The sequence below is a fragment of the Haemorhous mexicanus genome, chromosome 28 (genome assembly GCF_027477595.1).
Source record: "Haemorhous mexicanus isolate bHaeMex1 chromosome 28, bHaeMex1.pri, whole genome shotgun sequence".
Classification (NCBI taxonomy): Eukaryota; Metazoa; Chordata; class Aves; order Passeriformes; family Fringillidae; genus Haemorhous; species Haemorhous mexicanus.
In genome coordinates, this window is record NC_082368.1 from 1,295,504 (window position 1) to 1,320,843 (window position 25,340).

The window sequence follows — 25,340 nt, forward strand, 5'->3', positions numbered from 1 at the left end:
TGCTTCTCTGCAGTGGGACCTCATCACAGTTTGAACCTGACATGGTGTCTGTGGGAAGAGGATTGGAATGGGGATGCTGCCTGTCCCTTGTCCACTGTCCTCCATCCTCCCTGCCCATTCCCCATCCTTCTTGCCCGTCCTCCATCCTCCAGGGTTTAGCTTGGACAAGTGGTTGGGGGTCCCTTCCCCATTTTCCCTGACCCATTTTCCTTTCCAGCTGCTTCCCACTGGTGTTAGCTTCTCCCATTGTTGTTTTCCCCACTACTCATGTGCTTGGAGGACTTGGGCTGTGCCCACCAACACAGCAGAACTCCCAGGGGTGCAGGGGACAAAAACCAGAGCAGGGCAGCTCCCATGGGGCCCCCCTAATGGGGTCCCCATCCCACTGCCCAGGGAGGCCGTGCCAGATCCGGCAGCAGCGCAGATCCCGGCAGCAGCGGGGCTGGGCCCTTCCTGCGGCAGGAACCTCCCGAGGAGCCGTTTCCTCGTCGGGCGGCAGCGGGTCCCCTCCGCCACCGTCCCGTCCCGCCCGCCGAGGGGACAGGACGAGCCCCAGCACCCCGAGCAGCAGCGGGGGACGGGCACCCACCCGCCACGGAGCCCGGCCCCGTCTCTCGTCGAGGCGGCGGCGGAAACGAGGCGAGTCGGGACCGGCCCGGCGCGGGCACGAGCGGCACCGCGGGCGCGCCCCCGCCCCAGCGCCGGCCGCAGGTGAGAGCGGGGCTCGGGGACCGGGGGCTCGGGGGCCCGGGGCTCGGTGGCTTTGGGGTCTCGGGCATGGTGGCAAGGATGGTGGTGGTGGCCCCAGGGTGTTCCAGCAGGTTCGGGCGGTTTGCGAACCCGCCGCGTAGGGCGGCAGCTCAGCGGGGACCCCGAGGAAGCTGAGTTGGGGGTTCCTCGGCCCAGGAGGGGTTGGGCGCTGCCGTCACCTTCCCCTGCCCCGTGTCCCGCAGGCGGAGGCGCGGGGAGGCCATGGAGGCGGCGGAGCCGGCGGAGGAGGCTCTGGTGCTGGTGGAGTACGGCTTCGAGTACCGCGCCAAGGACGGCACCTTGGTCTCCATCAAGCCCAACGAGCGCTATGTGCTGCTCAAACGCACCAACCCGCACTGGTGGCACGTCCGCAGGAGCGGGGACTCCCGGCCCTTCTACATCCCGGCCCAGTACGTCAAGGAACTGCCACCCATCTCTGCCCCAGCCCCGCTTGACCCCCCGCTATCGGGACATGCTGCGACAGAGCCGGCCGCGCTCGTCCCCCAGCCCCCGCCAGCCTACGAGTATCGGTTCATCAGCGCCGCCGAGCCGGGGGAGACGGCAGGAGGGTGCCCAGTGCCCAGGAAAGACTCGGTGCTCAGGAGGGACTCGGTGCCCAGGAAAGACTCGGTGCCCAGGAGAGACTCGGTGCTCCAGAGGGACTCGGTGCCCAGGAGGGACTCGCCACCATCACTCAGCTCTTTTCGGGTCCTCCCGGGGCTGACCGCGCACCCCACTGAGCCTGTGAGACCTTCACACTCCCTGGAGGACCTGGCGCTGGTGACACCAGCACCTCGCAGTGCCGCTGCTGCCATGAGGGCACGCGGGGACCCCCCAGGACACGCTCAGCCGCTCGGGAAGAGCCGCTCCGAGTCCCTCTGCGCCTCTGGCAAGGACAGGGACGTGGCCAGGAGGTGGCCGGGGGCCGGTCCCGCGGCTCAGGTAAGGTGACAGCCCCATTGCTGTCCCCAAAAGCTGCGCTGGGGGTGGGTTAGCAGGTAGGGGTGTTGAGCCTGGCCCCCCCAGCTGATTCAGTGGCTGTGTCCCCCCACCATGACCCTGTGACCCCCGGCACAGAGTAGGGTGACACCCCGGCACCGTAGCCATTGCTGGGACCCCCCACGTCTCCCCACCCAGCTGACCCCATGGGACAAACCTGCAGGTGACCCCACCATAGGGTCTTGCCAGAATTAACCATTTTGGAGGGACCCCCCACGCAGGGACCCCCCCCCCCCCTAATCCCCGCACACCCTCCACCCTCATCTCCTGGCCGGTGCCTCAGTTCCCCCACCCTCATGGGCACCCCTGGGCTCTCTCAGCCCCCTATTCTGCGGAACCCCGTGGTCTCTGGGGGCTTTTGCAGTGATCCCTCGGGTTCCCAGAGCGTTCCGGGGTGAGAAGAAGCAGAAGGGGTTAACAGGGAAGCGCGGCAGCTCCTCCCTGCCGGGGCGGGAGCCTCACCTGGGCGCAGCACCCATTGACCGAAGTGGGTGCTGGGTGCACCCCGGCACAGGCCAGCGCCCCGACACCCCAAACCCACGCTCACCCCACACCAGTAAGTAGCAAAGGGCTCTGCCCAGCACCCCCTGGGCTGCACCTCCCCGAGGGGGGCGCCCGAGGGTGGGGGTCCCCGCCGGCCACCAAGGCGTGCCAGAGTACACAGGGTGAGACAGTGCCGGCAGAGGGGTGGGGCCCACGACCTTGTCCTCTCCTCACTTGATCCCGAGCACCTCACTTCGGAGTAACCCCGGGCACCTGGAGCACCCCGAGCCTGGGTGTCCCCCACTTCAAGGGGGGCTGGAAGGATTGTGCACCCGGGGGAGTTGCTGGAGGAAATCGGGTATTGGTGGTGGGGGGCTGTGTTTTACACCCCATTTTCACCTCATTTTCACCCCATTTTATACCTTGTGCTGCTAGCTGTGCCCTTTGGACACCCAAAGCCACTGAGCCCCCTCTGGGGGTGACCCAGCATAGTCCCCAATCCCAGTGCCAGCACGGGAGCCTTCCCCTTGCTGCCCAAATCCAACCAGTGCCAAAACCATCCAGCATCAGGCATGGCAGGACCATGGTGGCATCGGTCCTGCCACCATCTGCACCCGATGGGATGGGATGGGACAGGATGGGATGATCCTGGTGTTGTGGGGACACAGCAGCTCCAGATCAGCTTCCATTTGAGCAGTGTGACACCACATGGGCACCCAAAATCATCCCAGTGCAATTCCTGCTCAGCAACACCCTGGAGCAGTTCCTGCTCGGGTGGCCTTGGCTTTGCCGGAGCGGATGACGAGTGGCAGGTTGTGGGTGACGGGTGACAACAACCCCAAGAGGAGCCAGTTCCGCCCCCGGCGTCTCTTCCGCTCCTTGAGCCCCGGCAGGAAGCGCGGTGGGTGCAGGGCCCGGCTCAGGGCGCCAGCAATGTCACTGGAGCCCTGTGCTGTCCTCACAGCTGTCCCCGCCTTGGTGCCCCCAGCGCTGCCCCGGTGTCACCGCGATGGGTGACCGGGCACTGGGGGGGCCGCAGCAGGCCTGGAGCAGGGCGTTGCAGCTGCTGCACCTGGGGAAGGTAGGCAGCATCATTGGGTGCTCCCAGCCGGGGAACGGGGGTGTGTTTTGGGGTCACCCCTTGCCAGGCTCCCCCTCGGCTTTCCCTGGGTGTTTATGGGCACTGGCGGTTGCCTCATGCCCATCCCAAAGCAGGGAGGAGCTACCCAGCCACCCCCCCCGGGGGTGAGAAACCCCCAGGGATCCACCCACAGGAGAGAGAGTGGTGCTGGGGGGGCTCCGTGCCAGGGATGCCCCATTGCCACCCCCATATCCCTTGTCCCCAGGAGGACGGCAGACCCCCCCGGTAGTTTCTGGCCCTGCTCACCAGGGTGGGAGGGTCATGGGGTAATGGGGGGAGCATGAGGGGTGTCATCAAGCTGCTGTCCCACTCTGATCCAGGGTGTCCCCAAGGACCTACTGTCACCTCCCTCGGGGTGATGGGCAGAGCTGCAGTTGGGACCTTTGTCCCTGCAGCCATTAGTGAGAGCCTCAGGCTGTAAAGCTGGGGAGATAAAGGGTGATGGGAGGTTGTTGCCGGCTGGCAGCACCCTTCTGGTCCCGGGGGACACATCCCCCTACCCCAGCATCCCCATGGGTGGAGTCAGCCAGGCTGGTGCTGGGGATGCTATTTTGGGATGTGGTGATGGGACTGTCTGGTTCAGCATCCGGCTCTGGGCGGGAGGCTGGGGCTGTGGGTGCTGGAAATATCCCAGGGTGCAGGTGATGATTGCTGGGGTGCAAGCATGGGTGAGATGGGTGTGAGTGTTGGGGTGCTGGGGAGGTGGGCACAGAGGCTGGGGGTGCAGGGGATGAGCAGGTTGGAGGTGTTGGGACCGCAGGTGTCAGTGCAGAGGTTGTGGGTGTTCATGGTTTGGGTGTCAGTGCTGTGGATGCTGCGGAGAGCAGGTGATGCAGTCACCAGTGATGTGGGTGCTGTATCCAGGGGGTGATGCAGGTACCAGTGATGCAGGTGTGGATGATGCGGGTGATGCAGGTACAAGTGACACAGGTGCTGCATGAGTGGGTACCAGGGACACAGGTGTTGATGATGTGGGTGACATGGGTGCCAGTGATGGAGGTGCTGATGATGTGAGTGCTGATGATGCAGGTACTGGTGATGCAGTGACACAGGTACCAGTGCTGCAGTGCTGCTGCAGGTGCTGCACACAGTGGGTCATGCAGGTGCCAGTGACATGGTGCTGGTTGTGAGGGTGCTGCCAGCTGCAGGTGACACAGGTGCTGGCACTGGGGACCTCGATGTCCCTCCATGTGCTCATGCCTGTGCCAGTGGGTGCTCCCTGCCCTACTCTGGGCGCTGTGCGTGCCCCTCTCCACCTCCTGGCCTCCCATCACTGGCACCTCCTGCCTCACACTTTTGGGGGCCCAGGCAGGGGCGTGACCCAGCAGCCAGGGCAGGATCGAGCCCCTCGATGCCTCACCCATCGGCCACCCGGACACCACAGTGGGGACACCTCAGGAATGCCATCCCAGCTCAGTAGTGACACATCCATGTTCCCCCAGGCACGCAAGGAGTCAGAGGAGACGCCTGATCCCATCTACCTCAACATCCAGGAGCTGCGGGAAGAGGCCGCTGCCAGCTCGGCCCCAGAGGAGCTCATTGGCTCCGTGTCAGACTGGGAAACCCACACAGACACGGACAGTGGACATTTGTTTTATTACAACCCGGTGACGGGCGAGACCACGTGGGATTGTCCCTTCGGGCAGGCGGCCGACGGAGTGAGTCCCGCCGCCTCTCCCGCCTCCTCGCTCGCACACAGCCCGGAGCTTCCCGAGTGGGAACAGCACGTGGACGAAGGAAGCGGACAGACTTTTTTCTATAATTCGGTGACAGGTGAGACGTCGTGGGACCCCCCCAGTGCAGGAGACACAGGCAGCCCCCGGGAGAGGCTCCCTGGGGGGACGTGGTACGGTCCCATGGAGCAGAGGGTGAGCACCTGGCGAGGCGCGGGATGGGCTTGGGGTGGGGGCAGAGACAGGGATGGGAGTGGAGATGGAAATGGGATGGGATTGGAGACAGGGATGGGATTGGAGATGGAAAAGGGATGGGATTGGAGACAGGGATTGGATTGGATTGGATTGGATTGGATTGGATTGGATTGGATTGGATTGGATTGGATTGGATTGGATTGGATTGGATGGGATTGGAGACAGGGATGGGAATGGAGACATGGATGGGAATGGAGATGGAAATGGGATGGGATTGGAGACAGGGATGGGAATGGAGACAGGGATGGGATTGGAGACAGGGATGGGATTGGAGACATGGATGGGAATGGAGACGTGGATGGGAGCAGAGACAGCAATAGGAATGGAGATGGAAATGGGATGGGATTGGAGACAGGATGGGAATGGAGACAGGGATGGGAATGGACAGATGGAAAAGGGATGGGATTGGAGACAGGGATTGGATTGGATTGGGTTGGATTGGATTGGATTGGATTGGATTGGATTGGATTGGATTGGATTGGATTGGATTGGATTGGATTGGAGACAGGGATGGGATTGGAGATGGAAAAGGGATGGGAATGGAGACAGGGATGGGATTGGAGATGGAAATGGAAATGAGGCAGGGATGGGAATGGAGACAGGGATGGGATTGGAGATGGAAATGGGATGGGAATGAGACAGGGATGGGAATGGAGATGGAGGCAGGGATGGGATTGGAGACAGGGATGGGAATGGACGGATGGGATTGGAGACTGGAATAGCAATGGGACAGGGATGGGAATGGAGATGGAAATGGGATGGGATGAAAATGGAGACATTGGAATTGAGAAAGGTGTGGGAGATGCAATGGAGATGGAAATGGAAACAGGGATGAGATGAAATTGGTGGCAGAGCTGAAGATTGAGAAAGGATGGGAAATGAACATTAATATGGAAACAAAGATGGGGAATAAAGATGAAGACAGAAGATGGAGATGGGAACAGATACAGGGATGTAGAAAGGGAGGAGACTGGAGATGGAGACCAGGATGGGATAGAGATGGAGACCGTGATGAAGTTGGAGATGAGAGACAGAGATGGGAATGAAGATGAAGGTGCAGATGAAGATGGAGAACAGAATGGATACTGGGATTGAGTTGGAGATGGAAACAGGAATGGGAATGGAGATGGAGACAGGAATTGAGATGGAGATGGAAATGGAGACAGAGATGGGGCAGTGCCCACCTGGGTGAGCAACACAGAGATGCAGATCTCTGGGTTGGGCACAAGATCTTGAACTTTCTTTTCTCTCCAGCCACCCACTCCAGAAACGGATTATCCTGACCTGTCTCCAGATGAGCTGGAGTGTTATCCTGAGGAAGACTATTCACCCGTGGGCTCCTATGATCAGGGGGCCTCTGTCTGCCTGTCCCCAAGGCGCCCCGAGGAGCTGGGCTCGCCCCCAGGCTGGTGTGGGCACGGCCACCCTGAGGGACTCGTGTTCTACCCCGAGCACTTCGCCCCTGACACGGTACAGGATAGGGATGGGAATAGGGATTGGGACAGGGTTGAGGATGGTGATGGGGCCAGGGAACTGGAAGAGGGATGAAGCTGGGAGGGATAGGAGCTGGGATGGAGATGGGGATGGGTTATGGGCAAGGGCAGGGATGGCAATGGGGATAGGAACAGATGCAGACAGGGGTGACTGCCAGGGATAAACATCCTCACAAGCCCACAGAGCAGAGGCTGCAGGGGCTCTGGGGGTTCCGTGGGTGCACAGCCCAGCCCCCTCCTGGCAGGGGGCACCTCGGACATCACCTGACCCCTCCCTGCCCAGGTGCCATCGGGCAGCCGCCACGAGCGGGCCAGCAGTGGCTCCAGCCAGGACAGCGGGCTCTCCGCCTGGCACGGCCCCGTGTCACCAGCTCCAGGCAGCAGGGAGGAGAAGGTGAGCACCCAGGGAAGAACACCCAGCCTGCCCTCACCCCAGCACCACGGAGAGCAAGGGCCAAATTTGACACCCTCACCTTCACTTTCCAGTTTAAAAGCCTCGAAAAAGCCGGGGTGCTCAACAGGACCAAGACAGTGGACAGAGGGAAGCGGCTCCGGTAAGAACATCCCAGTGTCCCCTGCCACTGGAAACACGAGTCCAGCAGGGGGAAGGAGCTGTGCTATCCCTGTGTGACCCCTGCTCCCCTCCCCAGGAAGAACTGGAGCTCCTCCTGGACAGTGCTGGAAGGGGGAATCCTCACCTTCTTCAAGGACTCCAAGCACTCAACTGCCAGTGCCTTGGTAAGAGCCCCAATGGCCTTGGGGCAGGGCAGCTCCCATGGGGTGGGACCAGTGTCCATGGGACAGACCAGCACCCATGGGACAGGGCCAGCACCCGTGGAACAGGACCAGTACCCATGGGGCTGGACAGGGACTCACAGGATGTGGCCGATGTGTGTAGGATAGGGGCAGCATGCACAGGGAACATAGCACTGGCCTCACCTCTGGAGTGGGGGTTCAGGGCTCTGTCTAGAGGGTGCAGAGGCTCTTGGGGGAGGGGAACCATGGCCAGCACTCACAGAATGGGGCCAGCATCTGCAGGATAGGACCAGCATCCTTAGGACAAGGCAAGAACCCATGGGATGGGGTTGAAGCTGCAGGATGGGACCAGCACCCCTAGGCTGTGGCCAGCATCCAGGGGACAGGGCCAGTGTCCAAAAAATTAGACCCCCAGCACTGTTGGGGGAATCAGCACTTGAAGGATGGGACCAGGACCCACAGGCCAGGGCAGGTGCCCTGCACAGGGACCCCAGCTCACCCCCCAGCACACCCACACTCCCTGCAGGGGTGGCAGTGTCGGAGCACCCGGAGCTGGTGGGAGACAGCAGGAGGAAGCAGAGCCGGCCCCAGTCCCCCCCGGGTCCAGCTCCTCCCCCCGCAGTGCCCAGCAGGTGCCACCGGATGCAGAAGTTGCCATGGGTCTTGCAACACCTTGTGGTGACAGCGACGGGGGGGAAGACAGGGCACCCACAGCTGGAGAGACAGTGCTGGCCTCACCTCGGGGGTTCCAGGCTCTGTCTGGGGGGGCAGAGGCTCTTGGGGCAGAGGGAACTGTGGCCAAAGCACTCCAAAACCCAGGGCATCGGGAGAAGCAGAGGGTCTGATGCTCCCCCCCCCGCAAAATCTTCCTTGGGGGCAGCCACCCTTTCCCTTCCTGCAGTGTCACTGAGAGGGACCCAAAGCTGGAGCCCCCCCAGGGTCCCTGGGGAAGGCTGGGAATGTCCCTCGAGGTGATGGCAGCCTCAGGACCTGTCTGTCCCCAGGCTGGTGGCTATGACCCTTGCCCCACCACAGCAGTCCCAGGTCCTAGTCCTGCAGAGGCCATAGGAGGGGACAGAGAAGTCCCACCAAGAACATCTGGAAACCTTGCCTTTCTGGAGGAGGGCAGCCCACACCCCCCAGCAGGATCCCGGTGTCCCTGTCCCCTCTGGGCACGTGCCACCCTCGTCCCCTTGTCCCCACAGAGGCACCCCAGCACCCTGACCACCCCCGAGCACACGGTGAAACTGCGCGGGGCCACCCTCACCTGGGCCGGCAGGGACAAGTCCAGCAAGAAGAATGTCCTGGAGGTGAGCAGGTGACAGCAGGAGGGACACTGGTCACACCCCAGGGTCCACACGTGGCCCACAGGGCAGTGCCACACCTGCCCAGTTCATCCTAGCAGGGGATGGAAGTGGGGACCCTGGGAACGTGCCAGGGTGGGTGTACAGGGACTGGCACTGCTGGTCACTGTCCCGTTCTGATGGGCACCGGGAGGCCACCAAGGGACATCCTGGCTCCCAGAGGGGCTTTGCAGAGGGAGGAGCCGCTCCAGCCGCTTCAGCTCCCCGCAGACGGCACGGTTTGGTGTGATCGCAGCTGGCGCCGGGCTCAGCCACATCCTGGTTCCCAAATCCGGCTGGTGGCGGCAGCCCCGTGCCCTTTCCCTGACCTTTGCCTGTCGCTCCGGCAGCTGAGGACTCGGGAGGGCTCGGAATTCCTCATCCAGCATGACTCGGAGCAGATCATCACCGCCTGGCACCGGGCCATCGCCGACAGTATCGGCCGGAGGGTGAGCGGGGCCCCCGATCCCCGCGGCCACCCTGGGGCCGGGCCCCGGTGTCTTACGGTGCCACTTCCGTAGGGCTCCGACATCTCCGGAGAGGAGGAGGCCGAAATTCGGGCTGAATTCGGCTCCCGGGAGAAGCTGGGGGGCGGCGAGGAGCGGAGGGCAGGTGAGCACCGGCACCTGGGATGGGCACGGGGGACCGGCAAAGCCACCCGCCCTGCGGCTCCCGGGGTGGGATGGGCCGGGAGCGTCCGGGCGGACCCTGGGGACGGTGCTGACGTGTGCCATGTCCCCCAGCGGCCGGGCAGGTGACGGGCACTGCCGAGAGTGACACCAACCGAGTCCGGAACAAACTCCGCAAGTTCCTGCAGAGGCGGCCGACGCTGCAGTCCCTGCGGGAGAGGGGCTACATCAAGGGTGGGTGTGGGGAGCGGGATCGGGGGGTGCTGGCACGGGGCTGGATCGGGATACGTGCTGGGATGAGGGTAAATCCAGAGTGGGATGGGGTGTCGAGATAGGGCCTGTCAAGGATGAGTGCTGGAATGGAGCTGAGTCCCTTGGGATGGCTGCAGGCTGGAGGGGACAGCCAGGGATGGAGCTGGAACAGCCAAGGAGGGAGCTGGGACAGCCAAGGGGGGAGCTGGGACACTGGGTTGAGTGACCAAGCCCAAGCCTTACCAAACATCTTGGTGATGGGCTCGGGCATGTCCCATCGCCTCCAGCCACCCTGGTGGGACACTCCTATGGGAACAAGTCCCTCTGTCCCGAACCCTGTCCCCCACTAACCACCCTCCTGGTGTCCCGTGGCCATGCTCATGTCCCTGCTGTGTTCCTAGACCAGGTCTTTGGCTGCTCGCTGCTGGCGCTGTGTGAGCGGGAGCGAGGGACAGTGCCACGCTTCGTCCTGCAGTGCATCTGGACCGTGGAGAGGAGAGGTACAGGGGACAGGGACAGCCTGGGACACTGGCATGGGGACAAGAGGACAGCTCCAGGGACAGCCTACATGGGATGTTTGGGTTTTCCTTGAAAGCCTTGGCTGCTGTGGGCACCAACGTAGCTGTACTGGTCACTGTCACCATGTGCCACCTGGCTGTGGGCATACCCCAGGGGACAGCAGGGACACATTGGGACCCAGAGATCCCTTAAGAGTGCCTAATGTCCCATCCCAGTGTGGATTGTTTAACTGGGAACTTTCCCCCATCTCCATCTGCCCAGGTCTGGACATTGATGGGCTGTACCGAGTCAGTGGCAACCTGGCCACCATCCAGAAACTGCGCTACAAGGTGGAGCACGGTACGGTTACCCGCGGTGACAGTGGGGGACAATGGGTTATTGACCCCTTCAGGAACAGAGGGAGAGGGGAGGGGACTGCCAGGGACCACCCACCCATCCCTGGGGCTCTGGACACACCTGAGATGCTGCCCCACCCCCAGACGAGCAGCTGGACCTGGATGACGGGCGGTGGGAGGACATCCACGTTGTCACCGGGGCACTGAAGCTCTTCCTACGGGAGCTGCCAGAGCCACTCGTCCCCTTCAGCCACTTTGACAAGTTCATCGCTGCCATCAGTGAGGGACGGGGACAGGGGATGGGATGGGATGGGATGGGATGGGATGGGATGGAATGGGATGGGATGGGATGGGATGGGATGGGATGGGATGGGATGGGATGGGATGGGATGGGATGGGATGGGATGGGATGGGATGGGATGGGATGGGATGGGATGGGATGGGATGGGATGGGATGGGATGGGATGGGATGGGATGGGATGGAGACAAGGATGGGAGCTGGGATCAAATGGAGATGGGATGGGGAAGGGTGTAAGGATGGGGTTGGGGACAGGAATGAGATAGAAAAGGAATGGGAATGGAAACAGGAACTGAGACAGGGGGTATGATGGAGATGGGGATTAGAACCGGGACAAGGATGGGGTGAGGATGGGAATGGAGGTGGGGACAGGGATGCTGTGACTGCTGGGGCCAGCACCCCACTGTGCCCTCCCTCCCTGGCAGAGATCCAGGACCCGTCCCTGCGGGGCCACTGCATCCGGGACCTGGTGCTGTCCCTGCCACCTGCCCACCATGACACCATGAAGGTCCTTTTCCGCCACCTCTGCAGGTGACACCCCCTTGTTCCCCCAAACCCAACCTGGTGCACGAAGGCAGAACACGACTCTGGGGACGGGCCCTGGGGTCAGGGCCATGCTGGTGACACTCCGCTGTCCCGCAGGGTGGTGGAGCACAAGGAGGAGAACCGCATGTCGGTGCAGAGCGTCGCCATTGTCTTTGGCCCCACGCTGCTGCGGCCGGCCAGCGAGGAGGGCAACATGGCCATGCACATGGTCTTCCAGAACCAGGTGGTGGAGCACATCCTCAACCACTATGGATACATCTTCCCTGATGGATAAACCCTGGGGACACATGCGGGCACGAGCCTGGCAGTGGGGACTTGATGGAGCAGTGTCTCCAGGAAGGACCTGGCCACGTGTCACCTTGGTGGTGGCTCCACGGAGGGCAGCGCGGTGACCTCTCTCAAGGGAGGGGCACCTGAGGGGTCCTCCTTGGCCACCCCGACCCACCAGGGCTGGATGTGGGGGGCCAAGCCCCAAAGGGTGTGTGGGGCTCAGGGGGATCTCCATGGTCAGTGGAGCCCTGTGGTGCCCCCGTGGAGCCAGCATTCCCGGGTGGAGCAGGGAGGGTCTGGCGGGCAGGGCCTGCTGGGCAGTGGCACCGGCGGGCAGGGAGGGGCCGGGCAGTGCCAGGGCTGCAGCCTCTGCCCTCATCCCAAATAAAGAGCCCATGCAGACACAGGGGTCAGGTGTTGCTGGCAGGACAAGGGGACATCCCAGGGACGTGGGTGGCACAGCAGGGGTTTGGTGCTTCTTGGTTCCTGGTGACCCTTGGGGTTACCACATGGCCTTTGTACCCCGTGAGGATGAGGGGACCTGGGACACCATTCCTGCTGGTGTCACCAAGCACTGTGTCACCACAAATGTCACCACAGATGTGATGAGAGCTACACGGTCATGGGACATGAGTTCCCATCACCCAGAACCACCTCCTGGGGTGGGGGTGACGAGCTGGGACACAACTAGGACTGGATGGGACACAAAAAGGATGACAAGGGCGTGACTGAAGTGCTCTGGGACATCATGGGGCATGGCAGGGACACAAGGAGGAGGTGTGGGACATGGGACACATGTCCTGTGCTTTGAAACACAGCAAGGACAGCACATGGCAGCAACTGGGGACCCAGGGATGGCTAGGGTACAGAGGGGACACTTGGGGACACAACAAGGGCACTTTGGGGTGTGGTGGGGAGGTAATGGGGTCAAGCTGGACTGCAGTGGGGACACTTTGGGACAAGAAAGAGACACTTTGGGGTGCAGTGGGGTCATTTTGGGGTACAAGGATTTTCAGGACAAAAAGGAAAGCCTCAGGAGTGCAGGGATGTGGTTTGGGACACAATGGGGACACAACTGAGGACAGGAAAGGGACTGTGTGGAATGCAGGAGGAAAATTTGGGGGCACAAGGGGATGCCTTGGGGGACAAGACAATGCTTCAAGGGTGCAGCAGGGGCATTTTGGGACAGAACAGAGCCACCTTGGGGTGCAAGAGGGCCACTTTGGAGCACAAGGAGGTACTTTGTGACAAGAGGGGATTCTTCAGGAGCGCAGAGGGAGTGCTTTGGGACATTTTGGGACACTTTTGGATGCATGGGATGCACTTCAGAACTTTGGGAGGCGCAGGGCACCCTAGGGGCGGAAGGGGGGCGGTGCTGGGGGCAGAGCCCGGTCGATCCCTGCTCCCTCTCTGCTCCCTCCCCGCTCCCATCCCGATCCCACCCCGTTCCCTCTCTCCTCCCTCCCCGCTCCCATCCCGATCCCACCCCATTCCCGGCCCCGCTCCGCGCCCCCCGCCCGGCTCCATCTTGTTCGCGGTCGCCGCGGAGCCGCTCCAGGTGCGGGGGTCCGGGAGGGATTGGGGGACCCGGGAGGGTCGCAGGGACCCGCCGAGGGAGCTGGGAGGGGATCTCCCGCCCGGGACCCTCCCCAGCCATCCCTCAACCCCCCACGAGACCCCAGGCTCTGTAGGGGACCCCTGGGAGCGATCCCTCCCATAGAGCCGTGTCGGACCCCCCAGAGACCCTAACCCCCAGCTCTGGGCCCCCGGAGCGACCCTCAGGGCCAGGAGGGACCCCATCAGCCCCGTGACCCCCCGGTAATCGGGACTGTGTGGGACCGGGAATCACCAGCAGCGACCCCCCCCCCCCAAGATCCCCCCAGACAAACACCCCCGGGTCCCCCCTCCAGCAGCGACCCCCCCCACACCGCCCCAGACACTCACAGGGACTCTCCGGACACCCCCCAGCAGCAGCACCCCCCACTCCCAGGACCACCCCCAGCAGCGTCCCCCATCCCAGAACCCCCCAGAAACCCCCCAGAAGAGTCCCCCCATCCCAGAACCCCCCAAACCCCTCTCCCAGTGCTCCCCCAGACTCCTGCTTTCCCCTTGGTGCAGGTCCCACCTTCCGTGGTGCTGCACGGGCAGGGTCGGACACCAGCCCAGCCGGGACAGGGACACGCCCTGGGGCTGGGGGCGGCACTGGGGACACTTTGGGGGGGGGCTGGGGACACCCCTGGGGCTGTGCCCCCCCTCCAGAACCAGGCACCATGGGGTTACAGCAAAAGCAGCTTTGGCAGCCAAAATCCCTCTTAAGGCTTTAATCGCAGTGAGAAAGTGGCGGAGGGGGAGCGGGGGGAGCACCCTGTCCCCCCCTCACTGTCCCCAACCCTGTGGGATTACAGCGACAACTGCAGCCGGGCTGGAAATTTAAACCAAAGCCCTAAACCTGGTTTAAAATTCAATGGGATTTAGGGGTGAAAGAAAAAAGGGTGAGGGGAGGGGGGGAAGCAGTGGGGCCGGAGGGTGTTGGGGGCCCATCCCACACCCCCCCTCCGTGGGGGGCCCAGGTGTGAGTCAGGGGGCGAAGGTCGGTGTGGCCGTGTTTGCACACCCAGCACGGAAGTGGCACCGTCCCCGCGTGTCCCCGTGTCCTGCCCGGCGGTGCCTCCCGGCTGGAGCAGGTAGGGGGGGCAGGGATGGAGCCCCCGGCCCACGGGATGGGCACGGGAGGATCCCCCCGCAGGGTGGAAACTCCACAGGGACTCTCGGTCTGTCCGGGTGGGGACGCAAGATCCCCTGGGCCTGGTATGGCTGGTGTCCTGCTGAACAGGGACACAGGGACACACAGGCCCTGCTACTGCAACAGGGCTGGCTCACAGTCCCGTGGCCCAGCTGGGATCAGATTTGTGGGATCCCTATGGAAAGGGGGCTCTGGAGGTCCATATGACCCTATAGGAATCAGAACTGGGGGCTCTGGTGGTCCCTGTGACCCCATAGGGAAGGGCTCTAGGGGTTTCCATCAGGGTCAGGCTCTGGAGGAACATGTCCCCATAAGTACAGGGCTGTGGGTGGGGGTGTCCAGAAGGACACACTCTGGGGGTCACCACACCCCCCCTATAGCCCAGACCTTGCTCTCCTGAGCCCAGCCCCTGTCCTCATGTCCCCATGGACATGGTGACGGGATGAGGGCAGCCCCCCAAAACATGCTGCACCTCACACCCAGAGTCACCACATCCCCCAAGTGACACTGACCCTGGAGACAGTGATCCATTGGGGTGACACCAGGTCCTGGCCAGGCATTTTGGGATGCAGGGTGGAGAGGAGAACATCTGTGGGGTTCCAGTCCCCGGTGTCCCTGTCACTGCAGCCCCCAGCATGCTGTGATGGCCCCGGATGCCTGAGCCCCTGTGGCAGGGACAAGCCATGGAGACTGTTGTCATCGTGGCCATTGGGGTGCTGGCCACCATCTTCCTGGCATCCTTCGTGGCACTGGTGGTGGTGTGCAGGCAGCGCTACTGTCACCCCAAGGACCTGCGCCACCACTACGATACCAAGTGAGTGACCCATGGGGGTGGCAGCGTCCCTGTCTCCACCAGGGAGGGACCCCAACCCCCGTGGGCTGGGGACAGTGCTAGGGACATGTTCAGCATCATCAAGGAGACAATGTGGGGGACATGTCCACGGTCATCGGGAGGACAAAGATGGGGACACACCCACCATCATCAGGGGGACGGAGATGGGGGACACATCGGCCATCATCAAAGGGACAAAGGGAACAAAGATGGGGACATGTCCATTGTGATCAGGGGGATGATGCAGGCGATGTCCAGCATCATCAGAGGGAAGAAGTTGGGGACACTTCCACATCACCAGGGGGACAAAGATGGGGACATGTCCTCCAGCACCAGGGCCAATGAGGCTGTGGGGCAGCCTGAGGAGGTGGTCCTTGGTGGGATGTCCCCCATGTCTCTCTGACAGACCCATCGTGGACCTGATGGGGACCACAGAGACACCATCAGAGCCCTCGGAGCTCGAGTTGGACGACGTGGTCATCACCAACCCCCACATAGAGGCCATCCTGGAGAATGAGGACTGGGTCGAGGATGCCTCGTGAGTGTCCCCTGTGTCCTCCCACTGCTGGGGACTCCTGTGCAGTGCCAGTCCCCCATCATGGGATGTATGGGACAGATTTGGAGGTCACCATGCTATGGGGATGGTCCTCAAGATGGTCTTGGGGTGGGAATATCCCCATAGGTCTGGGGGACATGGGCTGGCAGGAGAGGGGGGGACACAGAGGGGACAAGGACAGAACAGGGCGGGGACAGGTGAATTCACACCCCCCTCCCTCTCCACAGGGGTCTGGTGTCCCACTGCATCGCCATCTTGAAGGTGAGTGAGGGCGTGGCACTGGTGGCAGTGGTGAAACTGGTGGTACTGGTGACACTGGTGGCAATGGCAGCACTGGTGGTACTGGTAGAGCTGTGGTACTGGTAGGCAGTGGTGGCACCAGTGGCACTTATGACATTGATGTCAGTGGTGGGCAGCACTTGTGGTAATGGTGGCCATGGTGATGTTTTTGGTACTGGTGGCACTGGTGCTGATGGTAGCACTGAGTGCCCGCCGCTGTCCCCCAGATCTGTCACACACTGACGGAGAAGTTGGTGGCCATGACCATGGGCTCAGGCGCACGTGTGAAGTCCCCAGCCAGCCTGGGTGACATCATCGTGGTGGCCAAGCGCATCAGCCCCAGGTGACAGGGCATGTCTGGGGGGTCCCAGGGCTCTTGGGTGGGGGGGTGGGGTCCTGTGGCTGTGGGGTGTCCCCAGGGACTGGGGGTGAAAATTCCAGGGCTCCAGAGGGTCCTCAGAGATTTGGAACAGGGTGGGTCTGGAGGAGTCATGGGGGCTCTGGGGACATCCTGAGGCTCTGGGTGGGGGGGGCCCTGAGGCACTGGAGGGGACCCTGGGGACTCTGGAGGGAAACATAGGGACTTCAGGGGTGTCCAGGGACTCTGGGAGGTGTCCCAGAGCCCTGGGGTAATTTTGGGACTCTGGAAGGTGTCCTGGGGCTCAGGGGGTACCTGAGGTTCTGGGGGGTTCCTGGGCTCTAGGGTGGTCCCAGGGCTCCAAGAGAGCTCTTGAGGCCTGGGGTGGGTGTGCTGGAGGTGTCATCACAGTGTCCCTGGGGTTAATGCTGTCCCCACCACAGGGTGGACGACGTGGTGAGATCCATGTACCCCCCACTGGACCCCAAACTGCTGGATGCAAGGTGACAGCAGCGGGAAGGACAGGGACACTCCTGGGTGGGGGATACCTGCGGGTGGGGGGGATGGGGACCCCCCCGGGTGGGGACACCCCCATCCCATACCACACCTCTGGGGATAGCCCCACTCTGGGGAGAAGCCCAGGTGACCCAGCAGAACGGGGAGTGAGTAGATCTCATAATATCCCAGGTTGGGAGGGACCCCAAGGCTCATCCAGTCCCACCCCCGGACCTGCCCAGACCCCCCAACAATCCCACCCTGGGCATCCCTGGCAGTGCTGTCCAAACACTCCTGGAGCTCTGGCAGCCTCGGGGCCATGCCCATGCCCTGGGGAACCTGGGCAGTGCCAGCACCCCTGGGGGAAGGACCTTTCCCGAGTTCCATCCCAACCCCGTGTGACACAACCTCAGGCCATTCCCGGGGTCCTGTCCCTGGTCACCACAGGCAAACTGGGGGCCACGCTGCTGCTGAGGAAGCCACATGGGGCAGGGCGGTGACAGGGCGGTGACAGCCCCGTGTCCCTGCAGGGCCGCAGCGCTGCTGCTGTCGGTCAGTCACCTGGTGCTGGTGACCCGCAGCGCCTGTCGCCAGCCGGCCGCTCGCCACTGGGTCGAGCGCTCGCTGGCAGCCGCCGAGGAGCACATGGCCGTGCTGCGCCAAGCCGCCATGGCCACCGAGCCCGAGCGGCCACCGGCCCCCGGCGAGCCCCCCTGCCAGGAGCAGTCGGCCATCTGACCCCAGTAAAAGCCATCTGACCCCAATAAAGGCCCCATGTGCTCCCAACCCCACACTGGTGGCTCTGGGATGGGCTGGTGATGTGGTGTCTGCATGGAGAGGGGTCTGAGGACAAAACGGGGGTGTTGAAGGGGCTGTTGGGGGTCTAGGGAGGAATTGGGGGCTTGGGAGGGAATGTGGAGGGGGTTTGAGGGATTTAGAGGGGATTTCAGGGTGTTGGAGGGGGATTTGGAGGAGCTGGGGGGTCTGGGGAGGGGTTGAGGGACTTGGAAGGGAGTGTGGGGAAAGGTTGGAAGGGGGCTTTAAAGGATTTTGAAGGGTTTGGAAGGTTGGTGGGTGGTTGGGGGGGGTTAGAGAAGATTTTGGGGGGTTGGGGTCTAGGGAGGGTTTGGGGGACTTGGAAAGGAGTGTGGCTGGGGTTTGGAGGGGTTGGGAAGGATGGAGGTGGTTTGGAGGCAGATTTGTTGGGGTTGGGGGTCTAGGGATGGTTTTGGGGGACTTTGAAAGAGTTTGGAGGGGGTTTGAGGGTTATGGAGAGGATTTCAGGGTATTTGAGTAGTTGGGGGCCTAGGGAGAGGCTGGGGGTGCTGGGAAGAGAGTGTGGAGGGAGGTTGGCATGGGCTGAAAGAGATTTGGAAGGGTTGGGAAGATTGGAGGTGGTTTGGGGGTTTGCAGGGGATTTGGGGTGTTGGAATGAGAGGTTTTGGGGTTTAGGGAGGGTTTGGAGGGAGTTGAAGAAGTTGAGGGGGTTTTAAGGGGGGTTTAGGGGGTATTGGAGTGGTTGGAAGAGGTTTTGGAGGAATTTCCTGGGATTGGGGGGTTGGGGGGTGATTTGTTGGAGTTGGGGAGAATGAGGGAGTTGATGTAGGGAAGTGTGGCTTGGAATGGCTTGGAAGAGGGGCTTGGGGAAGTGGAGGGGATTTAGGGGAGCTTGGAGGGGGTGGGACAGGCTTGGAGAGGGAGGCTGGAAGCTTTGGGAAGGGTTGGAAAGAGGTTGAAGTGGTCTTTGGGGCACAGGGGGTTGGAGGGCATTTCGAGAGGATTTAGGGGCACTTGTGGGCATTGGCAGGGAGGATGGGGGAACTGGGGGGCAAAGACTGGAGTTTTGAGAGGGTCAGGGAGATTGGGGAGGACTCGAGGGGGCTGTGGGGGCAGGTGGAAGTTTGTGGGGTTGGGGAGGATCTGGGGACCTGGGGATTCTGGGGGTAATGCCTGCCCTGGGAGCGAGGCCTGGAGGGCTCCAAGAGGCAAAACCCTGAGACATGGGCAGGGGGATCTGTGCCTACGATGGGGTCTGTGCCCTAATGGGGGGGGGGGGGGGGGTCTGTGCCCCTGAGGGGAGAATCTGTGCCCCTGAAGAGGTGGCTGTGCCCTGAGGCGGGGTCTGTGCCCAGGGGAGGGGGACCAGGGCTGCACAGTGGGGCTCAAGGCTGCAGACAGAGGAGTCCCTGCCCCGGGCAGGACAGTCTGTGGGGTCTGTGCCTCGGGCAGGGGGTCTGAGGGCTCCCTGTGCCCTGGGCAGGGCGGTCTGAGAACTCCGTGTGCCGCGGGCTGGGCGGTCTGAGGGCTCCCCGTACCCTGAGCCCGCCCCCCGCTCTCGCCGCCCTCAGCCCCGGGGGGAGTGGGGGGGTGTGGCCACGTGATCGGCCGTCACGTGACAGGGGTGAGGAGGCCGCTGTGCCCACCTCCTCACCCCTGACTGGCCAATGGCAGCGCGGCAGGCGTGGTGGACGGCCAATGGGCTGCGGGGGCGGGGCTTGCGGCCAGCGGTGGTGGGGGGGGCGGCTCACGGCCGGGACCGGGAGAGGGAACTGGGTGCGCTGGTGGGTACTGGGAGCGCTGGGAGACACGGGCACAGCCGGGAGGTACTGGGAGCGCTGGGAGCTCTGGGAGCTGTCAGGAGGAACTGGGAGTCACCGGAGGAACTGGGAGTCACGGGGGCCACTGGGAGTCATACGGACGACTGGGAGGTGCTGGGAGCTTTGGGAGGAACTGGAAGTTAGGGAGGAACTGGGAGACACAGAGTCAAGGGGCAAGACTAGGATTCCCCGGGAGGTCCCGGGAGTCATGGGAGGACACTGGGAGTGCTGGGAGTCCCTGCTGGGAGGCGTGCTACGAGCACTGGGAGCGCTGGGAGCCCTGGGAACACTGGGGGCAGTGCGTGCACTGGGGGCACTGGGAACACTGGGGGCAGTGGGAACACTGGGAGCACTGGGAGTACTGGGAACACTGGGAGCACTGGGAACACTGGGGGCAGTGCGTGCACTGGGGGCACTGGGAACACTGAGGGCAGTGGGTGCACTGGGGACACTGGGAACACTGGGGGCACTGGGAACACTGGGAGTACTGGGAACACTGGGGGCACTGGGAACACTGGGAGCACTGGGAACACTGGGGGCACTGGGAACACTGGGGGCAGTGCGTGCACTGGGGGCACTGGGAACACTGGGGGCAGTGGGTGCACTGGGGACACTGGGAGTACTGGGAACACTGGGGGCACTGGGAACACTGGGGGCACTGGGAACACTGGGAGCACTGGCGGTACTGGGTCTGCTGCTGGGGATGTCTGGGGTCAGCCCAGCCCTGCCCGGGGGATCGCAGGGGTGGGGGTGTAGTGACACCAGGGTCCCCCGAGCCCCCCATGGGACACAACCCCCGTGACCGCCCTGGGAGGGGCAGGAGGTGTCACCAGCGGGGAAAGGGAAGTGACAGTGACACTGACAGTGATTGTGGGATTGGGGGGTGGGGGTGCCCGTTTGGCGCCGCAGGCAGATGTTACGGGGGCGCAGTTGGGGTGCCACACACCGCAGGGCCCCCCCCTTTCTGTGGGTACCCCCAGCACCCTGGGGTGCCCCCAAGCACCCCGGGGTGGGGGCTGGCTGGAGGGGGGTGGGGCTGCGGCTTTCCCAACACTTGGCTGAAAGAAGAAGTGAGATTTGGGGGGCAGAGCTGCCCGCCCACTCAGTGAGAAGGGAAACTGAGGCCGGGGGTTCGGGGGGGTCCCGCAGGTGCCCCCAGAGCCATGAGGACCCTCCTGCTGCTATGGGTGGCCCTGGCCAGCGCGGGGGCCCAGCTGCCCTGTCCCCATGGGGGACCCTGCCCCATCACCCCGGTGAGTGTGCAGGACTTGGGGGGTCGGGGTGGGGCTCAGCAGGGGATGTAATCCCCCTGTGCCCCCCCAGGCCCTGCCTGCTCGCAGTGCTATGGGATGCCAGGACAGCTCATCCTGCCTTGCCAGCTGCCAGCTGCCAGAGGTGAGCCCCCTCCCCTGTTTCCCTCAGTTTCCCCCCTGTCCCTGCCATTTGGGGGGAACTCCCTGACCTCCCTGCCCTCCCTCCCCCCTTCTCTCTCCCCAGAGTGTCTCCTGCGCCGGGGGCCACCGCTGCTGTCCCCGAGGGACCCACTGCAGCGCTGATGGGGAGTCCTGTGTCACAGACCTGGGTATGGGAACACGGTGGGTGGCTGGGGGGGCAGGGTGGGCCTGGAGGGGACAGGATGGACAGAGGGGTGTCACCTGTCTCCACAGCCCCCCGCGCTGTCCCCTGTCCTGATGGCCAGTCCGAGTGTCCCGACGATGCCACGTGCTGTGTGACGAGCAGTGGTACCTGGGGCTGCTGCCCCATGCCCCAGGTACGGGCTGTGGGGACATGGGGATGCTGAGGGGGAGGGCCCTGGCACGGCCATCGCTGTGACGAGCACGGCTGGCACCCACAGGCCTCGTGCTGTGCTGACAAGGTGCACTGCTGTCCCCACGCCACCATCTGCGACCTGACCCGCGGGCGCTGTGTGTCCCCTGCCGGTGACACCGATGTCCCCCTGGGCACAGCCTTCCCCGCCTGGAAGCGCCAGTCCCCCGCCCCAGGTAAGGGGTGTGCCCTGGAGGTGCCCTCGCTGTGCCGTGCGCTCGGAGGGCATGCGGTGACACCGTGTGTCCCCTCAGTGGCACTGCGCCAGGTGCTGTGTCCCGATGGCCGCTCGGCGTGTCCCGACGGGGCCACCTGCTGCCAGCTGTCCCCAACGCAGTACGGCTGCTGTCCCCTGCAGAACGTGAGTGCTGGCACAGCCCTGGGCACCCCGGCATGGGCAGCTGTGCCAAACCTGTGCCCATCCCCCCAAACTGAACACCCCAAACCAAGCACCCCTGTGCCAGGCACCCCAAGCCAGTCACCCCTCACTGGGCACTCCAGGACCCCCCACCCCGACTCACACCACTCGCCCCGTACCAGTCCATGCAGGCACCCGATTATGGACACCCCAGTTCCAAGCACCCCACAGTGATGCCAGGCACCCTGTTTTGGGCACCAATCATCCCACACCAGACATGCCTTGCTGGGCATCCTGTGGTGGACACTGGGCACCCCACCCTGTGCCATGTCCCCATACCAGGCACCCTGCACTGCCCCCCGTGCTGAGCACACCCTGTCCTTGTCCCTAGGGTCCCTGTCCCCCTGTATCTCTTCTCCCAGGCTGTGTCCTGCAGTGATGGGCAGCACTGCTGTCCCAAGGGCACCTCCATTCTATGTCCACTCTGCTGTTCCCCCCTGTCCCCATCCCCAGGGTCCTTGTCACACCGTATCTCCCCCCAGGCTGTGTGCTGCGGTGACGGGCAGCACTGCTGTCCCCAGGGCACTACCTGTGACCTGACCCACTCCACCTGCACCTCCCTGGGGGCCTCTGCCCCCCTGGCAGCACTGCCCACAGGTAAGAACCCACCAGGGAGCAACCACCCCCTGTCCTGTCCTGGGTAGGGGACACCAGCTCTGACTGTCCTCTGTTCCCAGCTGGTGACGTCAAGTGTGATGAGTGGACGAGCTGTCCCGATGGGAACACGTGCTGCAGGCTCAGCTCTGGGGCCTGGGGGTGCTGCCCCCTCGAGCAGGTACAGGGGTCCCCTGTGTCCCCAGGACACACAGATGTCCTCTGTCCCCTCGGGTGGGAGGAGGACACATGTCCTCTCTCCCCCCGGGTGGGATGAGGGCAGCTGTGTCCTGTTTCACTGACAAGGACAAGGGTGGGGGTTCCTTGAACTTGCCCAGGACAAGGTTTGATGTCCCCTGTCTGCCTTGGGAGGGACAAGGATGGGGTCCCCGGCATCCCTCCAGGACTGGGAAATGTCCCCTGTCCCCCAGGAGGGCTCCCATTCCCTGATGTCCCATGGGGAAGGGTGACACTTTGACATCCCCCAGTCAAAGCCCCTGTACTGACTGGGACCAGTTTGGGGCTCCAGTGGTACGAGGTGGTGAAGGGACATCCTGGAGTCCACCAGGATGCTCAGGGACCTTCCTGAGTCCCACTGAGGGGGGAGGTCAGGAGTGAAGAGGGGGTCCCCATATCCCTCCCTCCTCACTGCTGGGGCAGGGAATGGGGATGGCAGGAATGGGCAGGAGGGGACACATTTGTCCCCTCTCCTGTGGAGCTGGCAGTCCTTGGGGGGGTCCCCTGTGCTCAGCCCCCCCTCTTTGCCTCCCAGGCCGTCTGCTGCCCGGACCACGTGCACTGCTGCCCCCAGGGCTACACCTGTGACCCTGAGGGGGGCAGCTGCCTGCAGGGGGAGGGTACCCGCCGGCCCTGGCTGCAGAAGACCCTGGCGCTGCCCCGGGGGGGACAGGTGACATTGGGGAATGTCATTTGTGATGAGACGATGAGCTGTCCTGATGGGACCACCTGCTGCCGGATGAGCCTGGGCACCTGGGGGTGCTGCCCCTTCAGCCAGGTGTGGGGGCTCTGCCCATGGGGGTCCATGGCTGTGTGGGATGGGGGCTCCGGGGGTGCACCCAGGGGAGTAGGGGGTCCTGGACTGAGCAGAGGTTCCAGGGGGTCCTGAGGTGTCCTTGGAGGGGGGGTGGGGCATGGCTTAAGGGACCCTGAGTGGAGCACCTGCCTGGGGACACGGGAACATTCACAGGGCACAGCAACCACCTGTCCCCTCAGCAGCCCCATGGGCTGGGGGTCTCCTGTGCCCTGAGGGGACCAAGGCCAATGCTCCTTTTTCCCCAGGAGGGTCAAGGCCAGATGTCTCCCTTTGTTGCTTGAAGGATGAGGGCAGATGTCCCCTGTCCCCTGGGCAGGGTGAGGGCAGATGTCCCTTGTTCTCCAGGAAGGACAGGGTGGGCTCCAAACCCCTCATGTCCCCATGGGACACAGGGCCCCTTTGGTGGCCCCCAACCCCAATCAGACCCCCTCTGCTAACTGGGACCAGTTTGGGACTCCAGTAGCAGGAGGTGACAGAGGCACACAAGGCCACTGGGGTGCTCAGGAACATGAGGATGCTCAGGGACATTTGTGTGTCCTATAGAGGGGCAGAAGTGTCACAAGGGAGTCCCCATATCTGCCCCCCTCAGAGTGGGGATGGAGCCAGGCTGGGTCCAGGGGAACACGGGATAGGGAAGGGCAGGAACAGGCAGGAGGGCACTTGTCCCCTGGAGGTCCCCAGCTGTGTTGCGGGGGGTCCCCTGTGCTCAACCCCCCTCTTTGCCCCCCCAGGCTGTCTGCTGCCCCGACCTCGTGCACTGCTGCCCCCAGGGCTACACCTGCGACCCCGAGGGGGGCAGCTGCCTGCAGGGGGGGAGCACCCGCCGGCCCTGGCTGCGCAAGACCCCGGCACTGCCCCAGGGGGGACAGCTGACATCGGGGAATGTCAAATGTGATGAGAAGACAAGCTGTCCTGATGGGAGCACGTGCTGCCGGCTGAGCCTGGGCACCTGGGGGTGCTGCCCCCTCGAGCAGGTATGGGGGAGTCCCTGGGGGTAGGGGCACCCCAGGGGTCTGGTGTTGTCCCAGGGAGTGAGGATTTGGGAATGGAATGGAGGGGGTTGGGACAGAGCGTGACTCTGGGGGTTACCCTTTGGGGACAAGCAGGGCTGGGAGGGCCAGGGGCATGGGACACTCCCACGTTTGTCACTGCTACCCTGCATGGAGGTTCTGGGGGCACCCTGGGGACAGGGTTTGGCACAGTCCCTGGGTCTCTGCTAAGAACACCTGACATACCTCTGTCCCTGGTACCCGGACACCTGTGTCCCCCAGACACCCATGTACCCCTCTGTCACCCCACTGACCCCATCCTGTGTCCCCCCCAGGCCGTTTGCTGTGGGGACCACAAGCACTGCTGTCCCCGGGGCTACACCTGCAACGTGGCCACTGAGAGCTGTGAGAAGCTGCTGGCGCCCACCCCTCTGCTGCCAACCCCCTCTGCCCCCCGCCCAGCCCCCTCTACCCCCCGCCGGGCACACCCCGTCCCACTGCAAGCCACTGGCACCCACCCAGGTGGCCTCGTGCCCTGCGGTGCCACTGGCTCCTGCCACGGGGGCCAGCGGTGCTGCCAGGCCCGGGGAGGCTCCTGGGGGTGCTGCCCCTTTGCCCAGGTGAGTGGGGGGACACCACGGTGCGGGTGGGGGTGGCATCGACCCCCTCCTCACTCCGTCTCTCTCTGCAGGGTTCCTGCTGCTCCGACGGCCGCCACTGCTGCCCAGCGGGGTCCCGCTGCACCGGGGGGGGCTGGGGGTGCAGCCCTCAGCGCTGGGACCTGCTGTGATGGCATGGGGACACCACCACCGCCACCACCCCAATAAACGGTTTCTAGGAGAAACTCAACCCATGG

General features: G+C 63.6%; 3 protein-coding genes across 9 annotated transcripts; all 3 read left to right on the forward strand.

The window, feature by feature from the left end:
- Positions 1-335: 335 nt before the first annotated feature.
- ARHGAP27 (Rho GTPase activating protein 27) lies at positions 336-12,144 on the forward strand. 3 transcript variants are annotated; one of them, XM_059869392.1, is made up of 16 exons: positions 456-711; positions 954-1,692; positions 4,816-5,241; positions 6,556-6,771; positions 7,078-7,188; positions 7,281-7,348; positions 7,445-7,532; positions 8,756-8,860; positions 9,244-9,342; positions 9,415-9,505; positions 9,637-9,756; positions 10,176-10,274; positions 10,555-10,632; positions 10,773-10,907; positions 11,352-11,457; positions 11,569-12,144. In XM_059869392.1, exons 2-16 carry the CDS (start codon positions 973-975, stop codon positions 11,744-11,746), a joined length of 2,640 nt encoding a protein of 879 aa, XP_059725375.1. In that variant the 5' UTR covers positions 456-711; positions 954-972; the 3' UTR covers positions 11,747-12,144. The 3 variants fall into 3 exon arrangements, with proteins under 3 accessions (XP_059725376.1, XP_059725375.1, XP_059725377.1); XM_059869393.1 differs by lacking the exon at positions 9,637-9,756 and having other exon boundaries at positions 336-711; XM_059869394.1 differs by lacking the exons at positions 456-711; positions 954-1,692 and adding an exon at positions 3,129-3,313.
- A 1,022-nt stretch (positions 12,145-13,166) lies between these two features.
- On the forward strand, positions 13,167-17,791 carry TMEM98 (transmembrane protein 98). 2 transcript variants are annotated; one of them, XM_059869488.1, is made up of 7 exons: positions 13,167-13,300; positions 15,113-15,299; positions 15,724-15,855; positions 16,101-16,134; positions 16,380-16,495; positions 16,954-17,013; positions 17,536-17,791. In XM_059869488.1, exons 2-7 carry the CDS (start codon positions 15,139-15,141, stop codon positions 17,741-17,743), a joined length of 711 nt encoding a protein of 236 aa, XP_059725471.1. In that variant the 5' UTR covers positions 13,167-13,300; positions 15,113-15,138; the 3' UTR covers positions 17,744-17,791. The 2 variants fall into 2 exon arrangements, with proteins under 2 accessions (XP_059725471.1, XP_059725472.1); XM_059869489.1 differs by lacking the exon at positions 13,167-13,300 and adding an exon at positions 14,327-14,426.
- A 1,706-nt stretch (positions 17,792-19,497) lies between these two features.
- Positions 19,498-25,333, forward strand: GRN (granulin precursor). 4 transcript variants are annotated; one of them, XM_059869268.1, is made up of 13 exons: positions 19,498-19,566; positions 20,752-20,855; positions 20,926-20,997; positions 21,100-21,184; positions 21,270-21,373; positions 21,458-21,605; positions 21,684-21,790; positions 22,330-22,444; positions 22,525-22,622; positions 23,214-23,456; positions 24,227-24,469; positions 24,820-25,104; positions 25,176-25,333. In XM_059869268.1, exons 2-13 carry the CDS (start codon positions 20,766-20,768, stop codon positions 25,272-25,274), a joined length of 1,689 nt encoding a protein of 562 aa, XP_059725251.1. In that variant the 5' UTR covers positions 19,498-19,566; positions 20,752-20,765; the 3' UTR covers positions 25,275-25,333. The 4 variants fall into 4 exon arrangements, with proteins under 4 accessions (XP_059725251.1, XP_059725254.1, XP_059725252.1 ...); XM_059869271.1 differs by having other exon boundaries at positions 19,538-19,558; XM_059869269.1 differs by having other exon boundaries at positions 19,557-19,608.
- The last annotated feature ends 7 nt before the right edge of the window (positions 25,334-25,340 follow it).

Excerpts from the sequence above, each read along its gene's own strand:
- GRN (XM_059869268.1), top strand. The coding sequence starts at position 20,766 with ATGAGGACCCTCCTGCTGCTATGGGTGGCCCTGGCCAGCGCGGGGGCC. Across the intron at positions 21,185-21,269 it reads GTCCTGTGTCACAGACCTGG|CCCCCCGCGCTGTCCCCTGT; the intron begins GTATGGGAACAC and ends CTGTCTCCACAG. Across the intron at positions 24,470-24,819 it reads GGTGCTGCCCCCTCGAGCAG|GCCGTTTGCTGTGGGGACCA; the intron begins GTATGGGGGAGT and ends TGTCCCCCCCAG.
- TMEM98 (XM_059869488.1), top strand. The coding sequence starts at position 15,139 with ATGCCTGAGCCCCTGTGGCAGGGACAAGCCATGGAGACTGTTGTCATC. Across the intron at positions 16,496-16,953 it reads GCCAAGCGCATCAGCCCCAG|GGTGGACGACGTGGTGAGAT; the intron begins GTGACAGGGCAT and ends TCCCCACCACAG. Across the intron at positions 17,014-17,535 it reads CCCAAACTGCTGGATGCAAG|GGCCGCAGCGCTGCTGCTGT; the intron begins GTGACAGCAGCG and ends GTGTCCCTGCAG.
- ARHGAP27 (XM_059869392.1), top strand. The coding sequence starts at position 973 with ATGGAGGCGGCGGAGCCGGCGGAGGAGGCTCTGGTGCTGGTGGAGTAC. Across the intron at positions 1,693-4,815 it reads GGGCCGGTCCCGCGGCTCAG|GCACGCAAGGAGTCAGAGGA; the intron begins GTAAGGTGACAG and ends ATGTTCCCCCAG. Across the intron at positions 11,458-11,568 it reads CTTTTCCGCCACCTCTGCAG|GGTGGTGGAGCACAAGGAGG; the intron begins GTGACACCCCCT and ends GCTGTCCCGCAG.